At 48.4% G+C, this 18,052-nt stretch overlaps 1 protein-coding gene across 3 annotated transcripts in view; it reads right to left on the reverse strand.

Annotated features, from left to right (window-relative positions):
* LOC100647619 (putative uncharacterized protein DDB_G0277255) overlaps positions 1-18,052 on the reverse strand; it is a 46,107-nt gene that overhangs the window by 6,645 nt on the left and 21,410 nt on the right. The window contains exons 2-3 of one of the 3 annotated variants that reach the window (XM_020863983.2): positions 3,639-4,623; positions 3,310-3,369 (exon numbers count right to left, since the gene is read on the reverse strand). In XM_020863983.2, coding sequence (XP_020719642.2) covers positions 3,310-3,369; positions 3,639-4,623 — 1,045 coding nt within the window. Of the gene's footprint in view, positions 1-3,309; positions 3,370-3,638; positions 4,627-18,052 lie in introns of all 3 variants that reach the window. The other 2 variants (XM_020863982.2, XM_020863987.2) reach the window with 2 other exon arrangements.

Consider the following 18,052-nt stretch of genomic DNA (forward strand, 5'->3'; position numbering starts at 1 on the left):
TAGAATACTAATATCGTAATACCTTCGCGTTGATCGAAGAATCGGACGCGACGCGACGCGCTGTTCGTTCACGACCGGTCGAACAATCCTCGAATATAGACGTTCCATCGTGGACGGTATATAATTTACGAGCGATCGGCCGATATTCTTTTCTGGACGCACGGGATAGCACGGGACCAGACGCCACGGGACGAGATGAGACGGTAACGGGACGGGACGGGACGGGACGGGACGAGAGAAACGCATACGCACGTGTACGCGTATTTACACGCGCGTGTGTGTCGAGGTGCATCGGACCAGAGGACAAGCGCCCGTGAAAGCCAGGCTTGCCGAGACCTATGCGCGAGCGGTTCGACGTTGCGTTCGTTCATTCAAGACGAGAGCCACGTGCCCGAGGCTCCCGATCCGACAACTACGCCACTGCTTTACCCCTTGCGATTCACCTTTCGGATTTCAGCGACCGATCGCGTTCGCGCCTTTCCTTTCTTCTGCCTCGTCTCGCGATCTGTTTTTTCTTCCTCCGAATTTCAAGCTACCTTTTCCTCCGCTACGCGATCATCGCGATTTCTATGAAATCTCTGTTCTACCAATCGGAAGATCGACGAACGAACGTCAAGATATACGCGCGGCATTTCGTCGAAAGTAAACCAGGATAACCGTACCTACTCTCTGGAGTCTGTCGGGAAAATTGACGCTGTGACGGCACTCGACAACAAATACCGCCACTCGACAATAACTCGCAACGGACACGGCAGCGCAGTTACCATATGCAAAGGAAGATAGGAATGAAATCTATACAATACGAGGAAAACCTAGATGGCCGTATTGCAGACACTAGGTGGAGATACAACATGGCCCTCCCCCAAAAGGATACAGAAGACAAACACAGAAAAAACAAAAAAGTATTGGTGGATACGGAACCCATAACAAAAAACAACAAGATAAAGAACCACAGAACGGCAACGCTCACCGAATAAAGTGTAAATATGTAAATATGTAAATAGATAAACAAATATTATACTAATCCCACAGAACACCCCTCCCCACCCCTCCCAGTCCATCCCCTCCCATCCCCTCCATAATAGGCTAGCGAACTGTCCTGTTTTTGCGTCCAGGCTTTCAGGACATAAATTAAAATATCGTACATAAGCACAGCGCAACAGCGGCTTAAATTTAAGGCACAATAATAATCTTAAAAAAAAAAAAAAAAAAAAAAAAAAAAAAAAAAAGAAATGTAATAATGCATGGCTACGTCGTACCGTCGCGTATCGGTACTTTTGCCTGTACCACCCTACAATTAGAATTCAGCGTTTATTCTGGAAAAAACAATCATGTAAAAAAAATATGTAAAAAACCTAGAATTAATAAACAAAGATAAAAAGAAAAAAACGGCAGCGCAGTTGTTAGCGTCTTAGGTTTCGGTCGTTCAGGACCCGGGTTCGATTCCCGGCGCCCGTGATTCGATTTTTCTTCCACGCATCAAAATAGAAGAATAATTAGCAGTGACACCTACAGCCGGCAACTACTACTATCACGGACAATATATAATATCACCTCTACAACGCGTTACAGAAAATTCGTCAGGCAGACGAGGGAGAGAGGGGGAAGGGGAAGGTTGAAGTAACCGCGTACTCGGATCGATTTTGATCGGGCCTAGATTGTCGAAATTTCGCTGCGTTGGTCGAGTTCCGTGGTTGGAAACGCAATTGAAAGATTCGCGTACTCGATGACGAGTTACCGCAAAACCTCGACGTATCAATTGGAAAGTGGTACATCGTGGTTCGAACGCCTTTGGCAGGCATTCCGCGATAGCTTGTCGAGCAGGCACGCGTGCATTCGTCGTCTCTCTCTCGTCCTTCCTTCTTCGCTCGAGTCTATACGCGTATCTGTACGCGCGTACATTCGTCCGCTTTCGCGTTCGTGTTTACACAGAAGACGAACGTACCTCGAATTCGCGCGCCAATTTTCCCGCTTCGAACCGATCTTACGTACATACGCGCCGAGATTTGGACTATCTACTGGTCGAGCAAAACGTATTCGAAATTTATCCATTACCATTTTTCTAACATTAAATCGGCATTTCTCGACAAATCGTTACGTTGGAACGTCGGTTTCTCGGAATTCGCTAATTTAGGAGTCCCTCGATACTCTGATCGATGGTTTCGTTCGCGAAAAGGCGTGTTAACGGAGAAACGATGTAGATGAAGAAGGATGAAGATTTGAACATTTAGGTCGCAAACAACGCGATCGCGTTGTTTAAATTTTGTGTGGAAAAGTCCGAGTATATTTGAACGGACGACTCACGATTGTTATGTTCTCAATAATTTTTATCGAACAAAACTCGAATATTTATAAACTAATAGCACGCATATATAATAACATAGATGTATTTCATAAAACTAACAAATATGACGAGCGCTGTTGCGCCGTTTCTTTCTCTTCGCTATCGCGCTGTTGATATTTCGACCCTGTTTTTTCAAACAACGACTGCCACTCAAACGGTTAAGGGCAAACGTTACGAAGAAAGAAGCTTTCGGGAAACTGAAACGCGTGCAGATTTCGCTTACAAAACGGACGAGATTCGTCGAGCTGTTTTACTTCTCTATACATGTGCTTTTTCGTCGATACGCGATAAAACAGTTGGACAAACAGACGCGACGTGACGCGACGGTGATGCAGAAACATCGATGCCCGATCAAGCGACGACGACGGAAGAACGCGCAACAACAGCTCTGGAGAAGATCGCGCGTGGCGTGGCTTTAGCAGACAGCCAGAAACCCCTTTCATGCTCGACCGTGTACAAATACACGTAGGTGTAGGTACGAGCGCGTTAGCGAGCAGTGTGTTTGGATACGGACAGGATGTGGGTCGCTAGCTCGAGTCTACGAAACGGAGTGTAGCATACCACGCTTCGTGCGTTCCTTATACGTTTACATATGATAGAGATTCCTTTGCGCGACACCGCGCGCACGCACAGAAAGATCGGAGACTCTGCGAAAGCGAATATACACTGTGTACGAGAATATGATAGATAAGGTAAAACAGAGGGGACAAGAGAGACGAACGAAGACGAAGGTTAAAGGAAGAAAGAGGCTGGAAAGAAGGAGAGGCTGCGAGAACCGCGCCCTGCCCACGCCGAGCGCTCGACCTCGCGCGCTTTCAAACGTTTCGTTTCGCTCCGCGTGGATGAGCTACATATCTAATTTCCAGGCTCGTTTCTTTTTTCCATCGGCATGCCGTTTTCCCCTAAAACGCAGCTCGAACCGTTATCCGGCAAGCTCGCACGTTCAGCGAAAGCAGTCGACTTACCTGTGTGTATCCGCTGATGCGCCTTTAAATGCGAACTCTTCGTGTAGACCTTTGTACAACCTGCAAAACGAAATAGTTACCAATACCGTGAGCGTTGCTACCGTTTCTCTGACAATGAAAGCATCGCGTCATCCGATCGTACCCGTAGCTCGCACGCTCGGCGCGTTTACACTTCTCACAACTATGATATTATACACGTACGCTATGTACCGTATGTGTGCCATTAAGCGCCTTTAGGAGTCGGTTACCAATACATCTGCTGCGGATAAAAAGACTCGACGAAGCGTATACAAGTACGTTGACGATTACCAAAGCAACGCAACACTTACCTATGAAATCACAGTGATGAACGCGTCTCTTCTCCAGCTCGGGATTGTTTCGCCTGTTGAATTTCGTGGTGATGCTCGGGGCCTGAATCCTATGAGGAGCATTCATAATGGACGGCTGTGGATAGGGTGGAGGCGGTGTCCGCCTCGGTGGAGCCCCTATCGGAGATCCAGGATCGGAAATCGGCGGCGTGAGCGGGGAAATGTACATTAACCTAGTCATCGAGCCGTAGAGCGGCGACGTCGCGCTGCCACCGATCTGATTCCCGCCTCCGTGGTGAGTCGTCGTCGAGTCGTTGTTGTTGTTGTTGTTGTTGCTGTTCCCGGTACCGTTGTTGTTGCTGTTGTTGCTGTTACCGTTCGCATTGGCGTTGTTGTTGCTGTTGTTGTTACCGTTGCCATTGGCGTTGTTGGCGACACCGGTGCTGTTGTTATTGGCGCTCGTGTTGTTGTTGTTGTTGTTGTTGTTATTGTTGTTGTTGTTGTTAGGGGGGAAAGTCTTGAAAGCGGCAGGCGCGGTCCGGTGATGAACGACTTGCGGGCCGGTTGGAGGGTTCGGATGACCGTTCGCGTAGCCCGACACCGAGTTCGAAGCGGGTCCTTCGAGGAGGTGCAAGGTCGGTGGCGGAGGTAGCGGTTCGGTTTTGATCTCGACAGGCGATAATACCGGCGACGAGACGTCGTCGGTCTCCATTTTGACGTGCGACTGCGAGCCCAGCATGTCGGCGTTCTCCGGGTCCAATTTTTGTATACTCGAGGTAATATCCTCCCAGAGCGGAGGCCTGAGAAACACGTCGTCGTCGTTTCCCGCGGGTTGACTCCTCGACGAGACGAAACTCGCCTGCGGTCGACACACCGGCCCACCAACCTCGAAGAAGTCCTCCATCTGCACCGAGGACTCCCTCGGCTCCTTCTCCGGGTCATCTTCGTCGAGCTTCTGCAGTCGGTCGAGATCCTGTCTACATAGCAAAGTGTCCAGGTCCGATGTCTGCTGGAAATAGAAGACGGACAAAGTCGAGAATGCGAGTGGAGAGTTTGAGTTGCGTTTGCGCGCGATTTTGCACCATCACGATGCTCCGTCTTCGCCTGGCAATGTCGAATCGTCGCTCGTGCGAATCGAAAGCCGAACGAGCAAATAGCGCGATGGGTCGGGAAGCACGATATTCGGGGCTAGTCGGAGCCGGTGTAGCTTAAGCAAGCAGCAAACAGGTAAACAAGCGGGTGACTTGCGATATGCTGATTCACGAAAGCGCATGCGGCACGTTGTTCTCGGTTAATATGCAACGACCGCATCGAGGGCTGTGCAGCATGAGGTCTCCCACACTGCACGCCTTCGTATGCCAGTTCTATGATGCATATAACGACTGTATAGCACAGCCGAAGGGAGAGAAGAGGAGACGAAAAGAAAGAAAGGGGAGTAGAGACAGCACAGTTTCGTCTCGAAGATGGGAGGGAGCGGGCCAATGCCGCGTCATTCTTTGCATGATTTGTACACGCGCAACGCGCGCCGCCCTCGTGCGCCGTTCTGTGCGGGCCATGCTGTGCCTCGACTTGCCTTTGCCTTCCCTTGCCTTCCCATGCCTTCCCTTGCCTTCCCTTGCTCTCCACGCTTTCGACGACTGCTCGTACTCTGCTCGCTCAGACCGCATAACATTCCGAATATTTTAATGCGTCGCTATACAATCGCTATATGTAACGCCCCTTTCGCGCCCCCTCTATCTCTCTTTCTCCTCTTCCTTTCACCTGGATGCGTGCATGAGCAGTGGCTTTATCATTTTCACGCCGGTTCGATAAAATACGATGCCTCGGAAAGTGGACGAAGGACAAGTTTCGAGGCACAAGGTAGCTAGGTACTTACCTACATGTTTCTACAAGCATAGAAACGAGATCAGGCTGGCGTACACTTTGAAAGTTCAGCCCGAAGAATCTCGAAGCACCTCGTCAGGCTCCGTTACGACGCGGATCGAAAGAAACGGTATGGAATACGTAAGGTGAATTTTTAAGCGTCATCCTCGTGGGTCGGATTTGTTATCCAGGCGTAAAGAATTCCTATTGCATAGCGTTCGCGGTACACCGATGCGAGATCGCAGATAAAACAGGTTGAACTTGCCCCCGATTCTACCACTTTACCGCGATTAAGTAATTACGAAGAGCGACGCAGAACCGGAAAGATTCGTCGCAAATGACAGAGTATCGCGCGCGCTAGACACACAAGAAAAGTATCAACGAGATACGAATTGGCAAATATCGCGAATAAGCGGGAAACTGTCGTTTGGCAAATTGGTAAATTTTGCGTGTTTCACGCGTTTGCGCCAACGAAGCGAGATGTATGGCGAAGTTGACACGATAAACAGCCGCAGCCCTTTTAGGACAGTATCGAAGGTAGAAGATAAAAGAAGATCTCGATGATGGAAGAATGGATGAAAAAAAAATCTCATTGGAAATTTTTGAACGATTCTGGCTCACCGTCCGGCAAGCTTATATAGTGATTTATGAATTATTTACACAATGAATTATTCATCGTCGGAAGATTGGTATACTCGCAACACTCGATCGTACCTGATATGCAATTTGAAAAGGAGTTTGTAGCGAGGTACGATATGCGCGCTTGCGCGCGAAACATTATATTTAAATGCCATATCGTCTCGACCAGGATGGATGCGGGCTCTCGTGCGCGTTCATCGATAAAATAACCAGCAACGATCGCAAACTGCTGCTTTCGTCGTCGTATTGTTATATCGCGTGTAGAAGGAAACGACGGCGAAAACGATAGAAAAGAGAACAAAAACAGAGAAGGGAAACTGGTCAAACGGAAGTCGATGGATCCTCGTCAAATTTCCTTCGTGTCTCGCCTTCTTCGTCGTCTTTGCCTGTACCTAATGAGGCGCGCGCAGTTATGGAAAACGTCGGATACAAATTTTGCAGAATCTTCGACGGATCGAGACACGATTCGATCGACTATTAGGAGGAATTCGATAGTCGTCGATATCGTTTTTCAAGTGCCGCCCTTCTGCACTCACGGTTTTCTCGTCTTTTTCTCTGGTGGTTCAGGTCGGTGCGAGCGTGTCTCTTGATCCACGCCGTCGCGTCGCGTCGGTCTCTTTTTCGCGTTGCGATAATGATAGTGCGGAGCGTGAGCAAAGTTCGTCCATCCGGCTATTAATGCGCGTAATCATAGAGTCAGGGCCGTCGGTGTTAATAATGCGTTTTCGAATCTGTCAGAGCGAGAACGAACACCCACGCAGTCGATAGATAGCGCGTCGTCATCGTAGCTGGCGTGTAAGATGAAAAACCTTTGCATCCGTGTTGGTTCGCTCGTGCCGCCTAGTATTTTTTATTCCGACCAATCGCAGCTTCGCGGCCTCGCGACTCGCAAAGGAAGGCGCAAGCGCACGCGCGCCTTCTGCCCCCATTTACCGCGATTCCACGATTAATTATCCCATTCGCGCACTCTCTGTCCCGAGTCTTCGCGGAGTAACGGCTAACTAAATCCAAACGACTGCTCTCGAATCGAAGCGCATTAACGTCGATCTTGCGACATTTTACGCGTTCGCGAGGAGAAACGAGATTTTGCAGGATCGGCGCGGTTCCAGGGATCGAAGGCGCGAAGATGCATTCGCTTGGCAACTAAGTGATTGCGGGCTTTGTCAATAGGCGATATTGACAAAGCCCGCAGTCACTTAGTTGCCAAGCCACGAGATCCGACGAAGGCGCGAACGTTGCCAAAGCGAACGAGGGAAACGCGCGGTTTTCCGGTTTCTCGCGTCGTATATTCTAATTATGGGAAACGAACGATAGAACGAGATCGGCAACGGTGTATCGACAGGTTTATCGTTCGGTGTATTTATCGAGTGCCGAGGCAAATGGAAGGCGAAAGATGAATGAAAAGCCGTGAGCAGGAAAGCGGCCATAGCGTTGGCGGTAACGAAGCGTAGCGCGCAGAAGCGAGCTCGCCGAATCAATCTGGCGAGGCCACACCCTCTGACCTAAAGCCGTATTATCGCGATAAATGTGCGGGCAAATGTCAGCCGTGCGCGCTGTCGGCCATTTTTCTCCACAGCTTTCGACGAACGACCTGCCAAAATCGTTGCATCGACCTCGCGACACCGTCCTCGCGTCCTCGACTATCGCCACGCGGATTACTCGCTCGCTCGCTCCGCTGTCTCCTCACTTTCTTGGGATTCGAAACAGCGAACGAGCAACGCGATAGTCGACCGGCGCTTAATGGCGCTACGAGCCGAACTCGAGGAAGCTTCGTTTAGGAGCCAACACGATGGAAATTAAGAGACGCGTGAATGTCTGACTTTACAGGGGAAATCCATGCACGTGGATGCTATTACGTTCGACTGGAACAGCTCGTCTGTGACTTGGCTCCGCAGCGAACTTGCCGCCAAGATCGCGTCACCAGGACTCGAGAAAGAGGAATGCGTGTGCAAGTTGTACGAAAATAATGGTGACCGTACAACAGTGTCCTTTCTCGTACGGCAAGCCGGTAATTTAGTTAAATGATGGCGCGAGATGGGCGACGCCTGTGGCCCGAACAACCTACCATTCGAGTAAGAAGAAGAAGAAGAAGAAGAAGAAGAGGAGAAAGAAAGTTTTGGGACCAAGGCGAAAAGAAAGAAACTGAGGGGGCGTGGCACAATCAAGGATTAAGTTCAGATGCAAATTTACGTTTCTCGAGAATGCCACTTGCCACGGCTCCTCCCTCGAAAATCGATCAATCCCTCGGCTCCGGTTCGCCAACTTTGCAGTTTCGACAAGCTGCCCGCGTCCTTCTTTCGTCCATCACGCGCCCAGATTTCATACGTAGCAGCACACGAGTCAATGCAAGATTCGGATCGGCAGAGAATCATATTCTTGTGCCTTGCAGTGTCAACGTTGTTCCGATTTGCTACGTTTGAAGGTAAACAAAGTCCGGACAAAACATTATCGCCGTTATTTCTAATCGTCAACCGGAGTTACTCCAAGTACGGGGAACAGCAAGTAATTCCAACATAGGAATTCTTCGACGTTTCCAATGGAAAACTCTAAGATGCACCTTGGTATGTTACCAACGAGACAGTACATCGCGACATCAAGATTCCCACAGTCGAAGAAGAAATATGCAAATTCAGTAACAGATATAACATAAGAGTTAACATCCACTAGTTACTCAATTACTTGACACGTCGGATCAGATCCGCAGGCTAAAAAGATAATGATTCAACTAGAATCACACACACTATAAACCCTTATCAACCCCTTGACCCACAACCACGGGCATAGCCCGTAGCAGATGATCGGACCAAACGTAAATATCACGGACATAGCCCATGGTATGATAATCGGGACAAACGTAAATATCACGGGCATAGCCCGTAGCAGACAATCGGACCAAACGTAAATATCACGGGCATAGCCCGTAGTAGATGGTCGGACCAAACGTAAATATCACGAGCATATTCCATAGTACGATGATCGGACGGAACGTAAATGTCTCGGGCATAGCCCGTAGTACGATGATCTGGCCAAACGTAAATATCACGAGCATAGCCCATGGTACGATAATCGAGACAAACGTAAATATCACGGACATAGCCCGTAGCAGACGATCGGCCCAAACGTAAATATCACGGGCATAGCCCGTAGTAGATGGTCGGGCCAAACGTAAATATCACGAGCATATCCCATAGTACGATAATCGGACGGAACGTAAATGTCACGGGCATAGCCCGTAGTACGTACTAAACAAGTGGTGCGAATGGCTCGAAGGGTACGCGAGCTTGTTTACGTTTTCGGGGCAAAATTCTCGAACGTAAATCGTAGGTTAAGGGGTTAAACACGACATAGTAGCACGTGAGAAAAATTTACTAATAATTCTCAATGAGAATTGATCGTAAAATTGATCCATATAAAAAGAGAAGGAAAACGCGAGTTACATTTGAACTTACGACCGACTATTACAATTTTATCACTCGTCCCTTTAATAAACCAACGCGTATAATAATCCACCCGAGATATCGTCGCGCGCGATATCGAGACAAGGCGACGTCCATTCGGAAGATAAGCAAAGGTCGCGACCGTAGAAAAGAACAGGAAGCTGCAAGCCAGAACGACGACCTACATATCGAGTAGCCAACTGCTTATTTCGCAAGTTTGAGCAGTTGGAACACGGGAAACGCGAATTTGCTGCGTGCTACGGACAAAGGAACGGAGTCTGCACGTACAAAGTCGTAAAGGAAGACAGCTACGTCGTTGGAGCGATGGCGGAGCTAGGCGAGGCAAGGTGAGGATTTATCTAAACGACGAAAGAGGAGAAACGATAGCGGTCGACGAGGAACGGTATCGCGAAACGCGGAACAACGGCTAGAGAAGGCTACTACGTTTGGCAAAGAGAGAAGGAAAATACCATTCATTCGCCTATGTAGGAATTTTCGGATTCGATGTTCGTGCAAAAGGGAAGCGTCTCTCGCCTGGTCTCATCCTGGCTCTCTCCTCTTCTTCTCTTTCCTCTTGGCGTTCGGTGTTCGAGGGGGCTGTACTGCCGCGGACACGTAGATTCTATCTTGCCATTCAACCGCCTAGGTAATAAAACTCTCGCGTCCATTATTTACTTGCATTATCGTTACTTTACGCCCACGTGGACGCGCCACGTATTTATGGTGAAATTATTCAGCATTATTCCGCGGATATGAATAACGCGAGAGATACGACCCACCGATAGGCGGTATAATTCGCTAAATTTTCAAAAGTTCAGCGAGAAGAGAAAGAAAGTTGTTCTTTTTTTCTGCAACGCTTTCGCTCGAGTTCGACGCGATCGCTGGAAACCACGAAGAGACGTACGGACGACAACTGGAAGGAGACGGCGCGCGAGCGAACGAATTGCTTTCCACGAGGGTATCATTGTTCCCCATACATATTTCGTAACTAGATTGGCATTTCTGATGCAAGTCGAGCTACACTGACCTTTAAACAACTTTCTTTAGGCTACGCGTGACTTGATCTCAGAACTCGGCTTCTCGGTTGCCTCGTTCACCTACTTGATACTACGTGTTACGTGTTAGGTGGTGTACGCGCCTGTCTACACGCTCTGTGTTCCAAGTGTAAGAGCATTAAGGCCTGGAACTGCGCGATTTCCGATACCTGCCGATCGACAAATCACCTTCGAATCGAGTTATTCTTTCTTTCCTAGAACCTGCGCCGCCTCAAGATATCGCGTCTCGACAAATCGTCGTCACGCTATCGAAGGCTCCGACTATCTCGCGTGTACGATCCTCGCGGACGCGACTCCACCAGGCGAGCAAAGTTTCCGTTCGCTCGTTGCGATAAACGGCCGAAGCTCTTTCGGAACGAATCACAACGCACGATACAGAAACGAATTGCTTCGCTCGACGAGAAGCACAAGTGGCTAGTTCGCAAGGCAGCGCACTTGCATCGTGCACGTTACGCGTACATTACGCAAGTTAAACGTTAGCGTATCGGCGGGCTCGCTGTGACGGCGAATTAATACGTCGGTTAAAATACATCGAGGCGGAGTGAAATTAGCGCGGAAAGCGATACGTGGGATATTTAACTTCACCGACAGTATCGCGGCAAAAGATCAAAATGATTGCGCAAATCCGCGTTGCAAATTCTACCAACGGTGTCTGTGTGGTCGCATTTAGACGTATAGGAGGGTTGATAAATTAGGTTGAAGCGGCCGCGACGATGGTAGATCTGTTAATCCCGTCGGTTGGAATTTTGCAAAAGAACCTGATTTCCGGAAAAATGCGCCTCTTGTTGGAAGAATGCAAAGGAAATTCGAAATACGCGCGTTTCGCAGATCGAACTAGCCCGGTTACCACGCCCCGTAACGCTGACCTGGCGTATACGTGGCGTTACCGTTAGGCCGCCGACAAATTGCCGTGGTCGAAATTATTCGCCGGTGTTTTTGCTTTGAACGGCGCGAGACAATCGCGTTGAAGAAAATCACGCGACACGACGCGCCGCGTCTCGACGCGCTCGCTCACGATTTCACCGTAACCACAGGGCAGGAAAATTTATGCGCGCAGACCCAGTGCGCTCTCCTGCCGTTAAACGTATCATAAATATGAAACAGAGGAAACGAAAGGACGTTCGGGCGACAATGCGCCGGACGAAATAATACGTCGCACCGACCGATGTCTCTGGCTACTTCTCAGCCTGCACGCTCCGCATACCGCACGAATATTCGCGTTATTAGAGAGACGAAGGGAGGAAAACTGGAGGGAGGAAAAGCGAAGCGGATCGCGATATCCTTGACGTCGGATACGAAACGACGACGATGGTCGACCGCGGACAGTGACTTTCAGACCAGAAAATTACTTAATGAATATGGACATGCAACGCATTATGGGATATTAAAAGGCACGTGCGCACGTGCGCGCGTGGGCACATCTTCGTTGTTTCGTGCCCTCCCATCGCGCTGCTTGACAGCCGACAGTTTGCGTTGCGTTAGTGAACGCGCGACAAACCAACGCACCCCTCTCTTCCCTTAACCTTTGCATGGAGCGATGAAGGGTAGCGCGCGCAAGCCTAACCGCGCAACACAAGATACCATTTCACGCTGTTTACCTACGAGAAAAGGGGGACCACGTTTGGAATCGACGACGGCCGTCGATACCTGTCTCACAGCCTATCATTCGAACGTAATCAAATTCTCGTCGAATTTTCTCCCCTTCCGGCTCGATCGGTCAACTATCCCGCCCCGATTCTCGTTGACGCCTTCTGGTCGTAGGAAACACCCAAATTAAATTGGCCCGGCTTTACGGTTCTTTCAGCCTGGAACGTGTACAGGCTGCTTCTTTTTAAGAACGTAGCCCGATCGATGTGGAACGTTTCTATCGATAATTTGCGCAAGTCGCGTGGCTGATCTCCGGTTGGATATATCGTTAGGGCTTACGGCACGGCTGGTAGGCCGGTTGGCTCGCCTGCCGCTTCATCATCGATCTCATTGTGTTAGACGGTCGTCTCACGCGATTCGCGCATCCCGTGAATCCACTCCCCTCGTTAGGAACCACGCGTCGTATATTACACGAACATGCCGCATACTCGGCAACGCATAAATCTACGCGCAAGGACAAATTGCCATTAAATCGAACCATTAAATCGAAGCGACCAGCTTTCCTCGCTCGGCCGCCAAACCTCGCCGCCGCTAAGAAAAACTCGTCTCGTTCCTTTCGAATCTTCGATCGGTTTTTCTTTCGGCGACTTACGCGCGCCATAGTAGCAACCAAAGGATCGGTTCGAGTTGAAGGGGTTGCGCAGAATCAGCCGGCATTACGCCGATAATTCCGTGGCGATTAAACGGCCGGCATCGTGCGTTTTAAGCGAGTGTGCTTTTTGCGCTGACCGTTTCATTATCGTACCTTATTAAATTTCCAGGTGCAGCGGTCGGATGATTCGCCGTCTCGCTCGTCCCTTGTGATCACGATCGCCGCTGCTCCACGCGCACGATGATCGACGATCATGGTCGCTCGGAGGAGGAAGATTATCGTTATCGAGCCGGAGCAGTTACGCAATGACGCGCATGAGTCACTGAAAAGTCGTTGCAGGGTGATCCCTGTGGCAAAACCGGGATCACTCTTGGCAACGACGTGCCGCATTAGCGTGATTACACGCTTCGCTCGCGGACGAGTCAGCTGGTAGCGCGTTCAACTTCCGTGCTACCTGGCCATCCCCCTTGTAATTTGCACCTGGTGCTTTGATTCTATCTACTCTGTGCGCCGTAATCCCGATAATACCACCCCCGCTTCGAAGTTGTTAACACACAGGGACGCAAGCGGTCGCCAACTTTTTCCATAGTCGCTGTTCCATTCGCTTTACACGATCCCTGTAGCTTCCATCGTTCGGTTAAACAGAAGGAAACGCGTTGGCCGACCAGCCCCATACGGGTGATGCTATAAATCAAAAAATGGAAGAAACCGTTTAATCATCTTGTCGGCTCGCGGTTCGTTCGTATACGTTACAAGGATCGACTATTACGAAGGCGTTGTTGCGTTGACGAAGGCTATATCGCGGCTTTCCGCTTAGAACATCGTTACGGTCTCTCTCTTTTTACTTTTCTCTCTGTCGCTCGCTCGCTCGTTCGCTCGCTCTGTGTGTAGAAACTCACGTAAACTCGGCTGCTAACCCCCGCCGCTAATGCACTTTTAATTAATTAAACGAGCCAATGGGGCGGCCCCTGTTCCTTCGTAGTCTCGTGCCGACCTCGCGTGTCGACTGTCCGCTCTAGGTGCAAACTCATCCCTCCGGAGAGAACTCCCTTTCCCACCCTCTTGCCCCATTGATCCGTCCTTTTTCACTCTCTTTCAAACTGTCCTCGCGCTTCCGTTACTGCCCGATATAACCCTAGCTTAAAAGCTTTTAGCCGACAAACGAGCCGCGCGATCCTCTTCCCAATCACGTGGATCCTTTTCTTTCCCAGCTAACGTGTCCGCTCGTGTTCGATTTGAACGCGCGTATCAATATCAATTTCAATCCTCGTTTCTTCGAATTGACTGGGAAAAAGAAAGAGAGAAAGAAAAAGGGAAAGAAAAGAAGGGTACAGGTATACCGATATTTTTTAACGGTAGAACTATCACATCGGTCGAATCGACTGGTTTTACAATTTTATTTTTAAATTCCTACTTCATGTTGTATCTTTTTTCCGCAATGATGTAATCACTTTCGCAACGATTACTGAAAGAATAATATAATGAATTTTATTTTGGTTTTTACGTATTCAAGCTGAAAATAATTTTGCATCAAGGCTATTTATACCAATACCAGGCAAAATGACTGGTACTTGTCGAAATGTAAAAGGGTACTGTGATCTGTTTATCGAACCCCGAGTAACCAGTTTCTTCGTTTTGTACAACTTCCCACACGTTTTTTCAATTTTTATTGCGTATCGTTCAATACGACGATATCGGCTATCGGGAAAATTCCGGATCGATCGCTAGATCGCTAGATGCTAACGCTAGAAATACCACGGCAGTCAAAACGACTGGTTCTACAGTTTTATAAATGTGTCAACCCTCGTTAAAAATGTACTGCATAACATGGAATCCCTTCTGTAAGAAAATAATAAATCAATGAATACAATACAATTGTAAATACAAAATACAATAGAATAATAAAATACAAATATTTTATTATTACGTATTTTTTAAAGAACAGTCATTTCGATTGGTTTTGGTAGAAACAGCTTCGTGTAAACACTTTGACTGCTAAGTTGGTCATTGGTGCAATTGGTTACAATTGTAAAAATTGTATGAAAATTGACAGTTGGGGTATTTTGAATATAACCGATAAATAGAAGATACTTTGAAATAAAAAGTGCCCCATTGGACGATTAAACATTTTTATTAGAACGTCAATAAAAAAAAAAAAAATGAGAACAAATGTTGCACCTAACGGTGCACTGTGTTAAAACACTTTAAATAAATGTGGCTCATCTATGCAATTTGGATGATAGGTGGTCACCTTTATGGTCCGATTCTTAGCAATTTTTCATCCTAACTGTTTAACATTTTTCTTATAGCATTCTCTGCAAAATTTTCCTGCCAGGTACGCTTGCCCTTCTTTCTTTCGCGTTTCATGTCGCGATCTTTGTCGAATAAGTATATTTGACGGCTCTGGTGAACGAAACTGTGTAAGGTGCGATGCGAGCGCCATTCTAAAATCTGATACCTCGATTTTTGTTTTTCTTGCTTGTTTATAGAGTATCGTCGCGTTTGAAATTGATGTATTTAACGATAACTCTAAAGCTAATTTTATATACCACACGAGGTGGTGTAAAATATACTATCATTTGATCTGATAAATCTACAGCACATTTTCCTCTCTTGTAATCTACCACTACCATTGGTTTATCAGAAACATAATTTTCTTTGCGGACCTCTACCATTTCGGCCGAATGTTTTCTCGAAATCATAAAAATAATCATAATACTGTTTACTAATATCTTCTACACGTTTCAACAATATATTCTGCACGTTTTGCTTACGAAATAACGAATGGTTTGTTGAAATAAACGAAGCCTTGTTACAATATGTCGCTATTAACTGTTAGCAAGGCGCTACGGTGGTCACCCGTGAACACCAATGAGATAAACGGTCCATTGGGAAGGAATGTTGTTCTACGTCATCAATTTATTATTTTGCCATTATATGCTTTGTATAATAAAATACTGCCGTGGCGCCCTCTGCGAAACATGTAGTTTCGGCGTGGCAGTCAAAGTGTTACTATCGGTAGTTTTAGTGTTAACCTATACAACCTCTGTTAACGCGATCTTACGTTCAAATATCGATCGTTATCCACCTTATGCCTAGTTTACGAGCACCGCGATCGCCGCTATTACGATCATTGCCAGTTTAAGGCTATAAACCGGTTATTAAAGTTAATTACATGTATTTCAAGCTGAATTAAACGATGCGATTTAATCCGTTTCGTAGGCCGGTCTCTGCTCTTAACACGATTCGCCAACCATCCGTCCTTTTCCCAACGATTTTCCTCGCTATTTACAAGCCTACTCCACCCACACCACGTTCCAACCGGAAAGACTCGCGGCTGTTAACCACGACCGTTCACGAAGAAATTGCGTCTTCTTCTTGGAACGAAGGAAACGATGGCGCGACGAACAATCGACAAAGTAGGTATCGAAATCGAAAGACACGACGATATTTACGAGGCTAGAGAACGCCTCAGAGAGAGAGAGAGAGGGAGGGAGAGGTGACCGTTACAGTCTCGTTAATTAAATGGTTTATAAGCTTGACTAAATATTCGAATCTTTGCATTCAATTAGTTACGGGTCGCCGAGGGCGATGTCTCGAAAAGCGCGACTATACACGGTAGATAGGGTTGCTTGGGGCTGCGAGATGCAAGACGATTAGAATGAATGGCCGCCATAAATCAGGTTGCTCGTTGGAACGGACGCGACGCGACGCGGCTCGGCGCGACGCAAGGGGATGTAAGGAGGTGCAAGGAGGCGCGGAATACGTGGACTCGGGTTAGCTCGTCCTACCGCTACCTGGGACCACCGATCCCGTGGACCTCCGCATCCCGTGCATCGTTTCACCATCACAGCTCTCCCTTTCGCCGGTTCTCTCCGATGTGCTCGCGAGCCTCGTTTGCCCCGTTTTCTCCTTTAACCGTGGCTAATCTAAAACCTACTGCTCACGGTCGCGACATCGGCCTATCCGAATAATGCTGATCCAGCGGCCGCTTCTTCGTTCGGTTCGTGTTCCTTCGGCCGTGCACGCGCTTGTGCTCGTGCCCGATCCCGCTCGTCGACCCGTGCCGTGCTGCGGCTTTGTTCGTGTCCACCGAAAATAAACGAGCCACGAGCTGACACGGTTCGAACGAGCCTGCTTTTTTCCTCTACCTTTTTGCCCTCCCCCTTCCTCCAGCTCGTCGTCCCTTTTTCTCTCTGCCTGTCTGCCCTTGCACCGCTTTCAGACGGATCTAATTATCGCAGTCGCTTTTATTGATTCGCCTAAGAATTTATTAGCCTGTGACCTCCGCATTCGCGGCCTTCGTTTTGTTCGCCACGACACGACTAACGACACCGGCCCATGAAACTTCATTCGCTCGACTCTCGATACGGGGAAACTACGTGGCTTCGCATCGGCGAAACGACGTCGATTCCGACCGATCGAATCGCGTGCTGTTTTCGATCATTCGCCACTTTGCAGGCAGCTGCGTGTTCGTCGAATGGCGCGATCGAGTTCGAATACGACAGTTCCTGGATTCGTAGTTTCGTGGAAAACGACACCGTATCTCGTATCTCGGCGGAACGTTTGCAAAGCCGCGCGCACGCGCGTCTCTCAAGCTGCCCCGTAGCCGTAACGGATGACACACTTTTCGCGGAAATTCGCAACGCGAGCGAAATGCGTAGAACGAAGAAAGCCGGTGAAAGCTGGAACATAGTGATTTTCATTGGCCACGGGAAATCGCCACCCCTGATTCGCTACTCGTTTAGCTGGCGACCCAGGGAGCCAGCCATCTGCAGGATCAACATCTCGTTCGAGGCGGTAGCGATCGGAAAGTTTTAATACTACGAAGAATCCGATGATATCTCGGTAAGGCGAAGACGGTGTCGCATCACAATACGTGGAACGTGATCCTTGCGTCAAGCAGCGTATTCATCGATATAAACTGCTCGTTCGTTTCATCCCCCTAACGATTCTGCCGTCGATCATACTACAAGTTTCCAATATCCAGGACGTAAACGAAAGCGGTGTATTTCGTGGAAACTTGTCTATTGAAAAACGTCGATAAAGATGATCGATGGAATGCAGGTAAGATACCAGCAGCGAAATTCTATCTTTCGGCCAATTGCTCGGTGGAATTTTTAGTTCACGCAACGGCCGTTTTCGCCGATTTCGCAGATCGTACGACGATCGACTCGTATTCGTCGTAACGACGTTTGCTGC

The sequence above is a fragment of the Bombus terrestris genome, chromosome 7 (genome assembly GCF_910591885.1).
Source record: "Bombus terrestris chromosome 7, iyBomTerr1.2, whole genome shotgun sequence".
Lineage (NCBI taxonomy): Eukaryota > Metazoa > Arthropoda > Insecta > Hymenoptera > Apidae > Bombus > Bombus terrestris.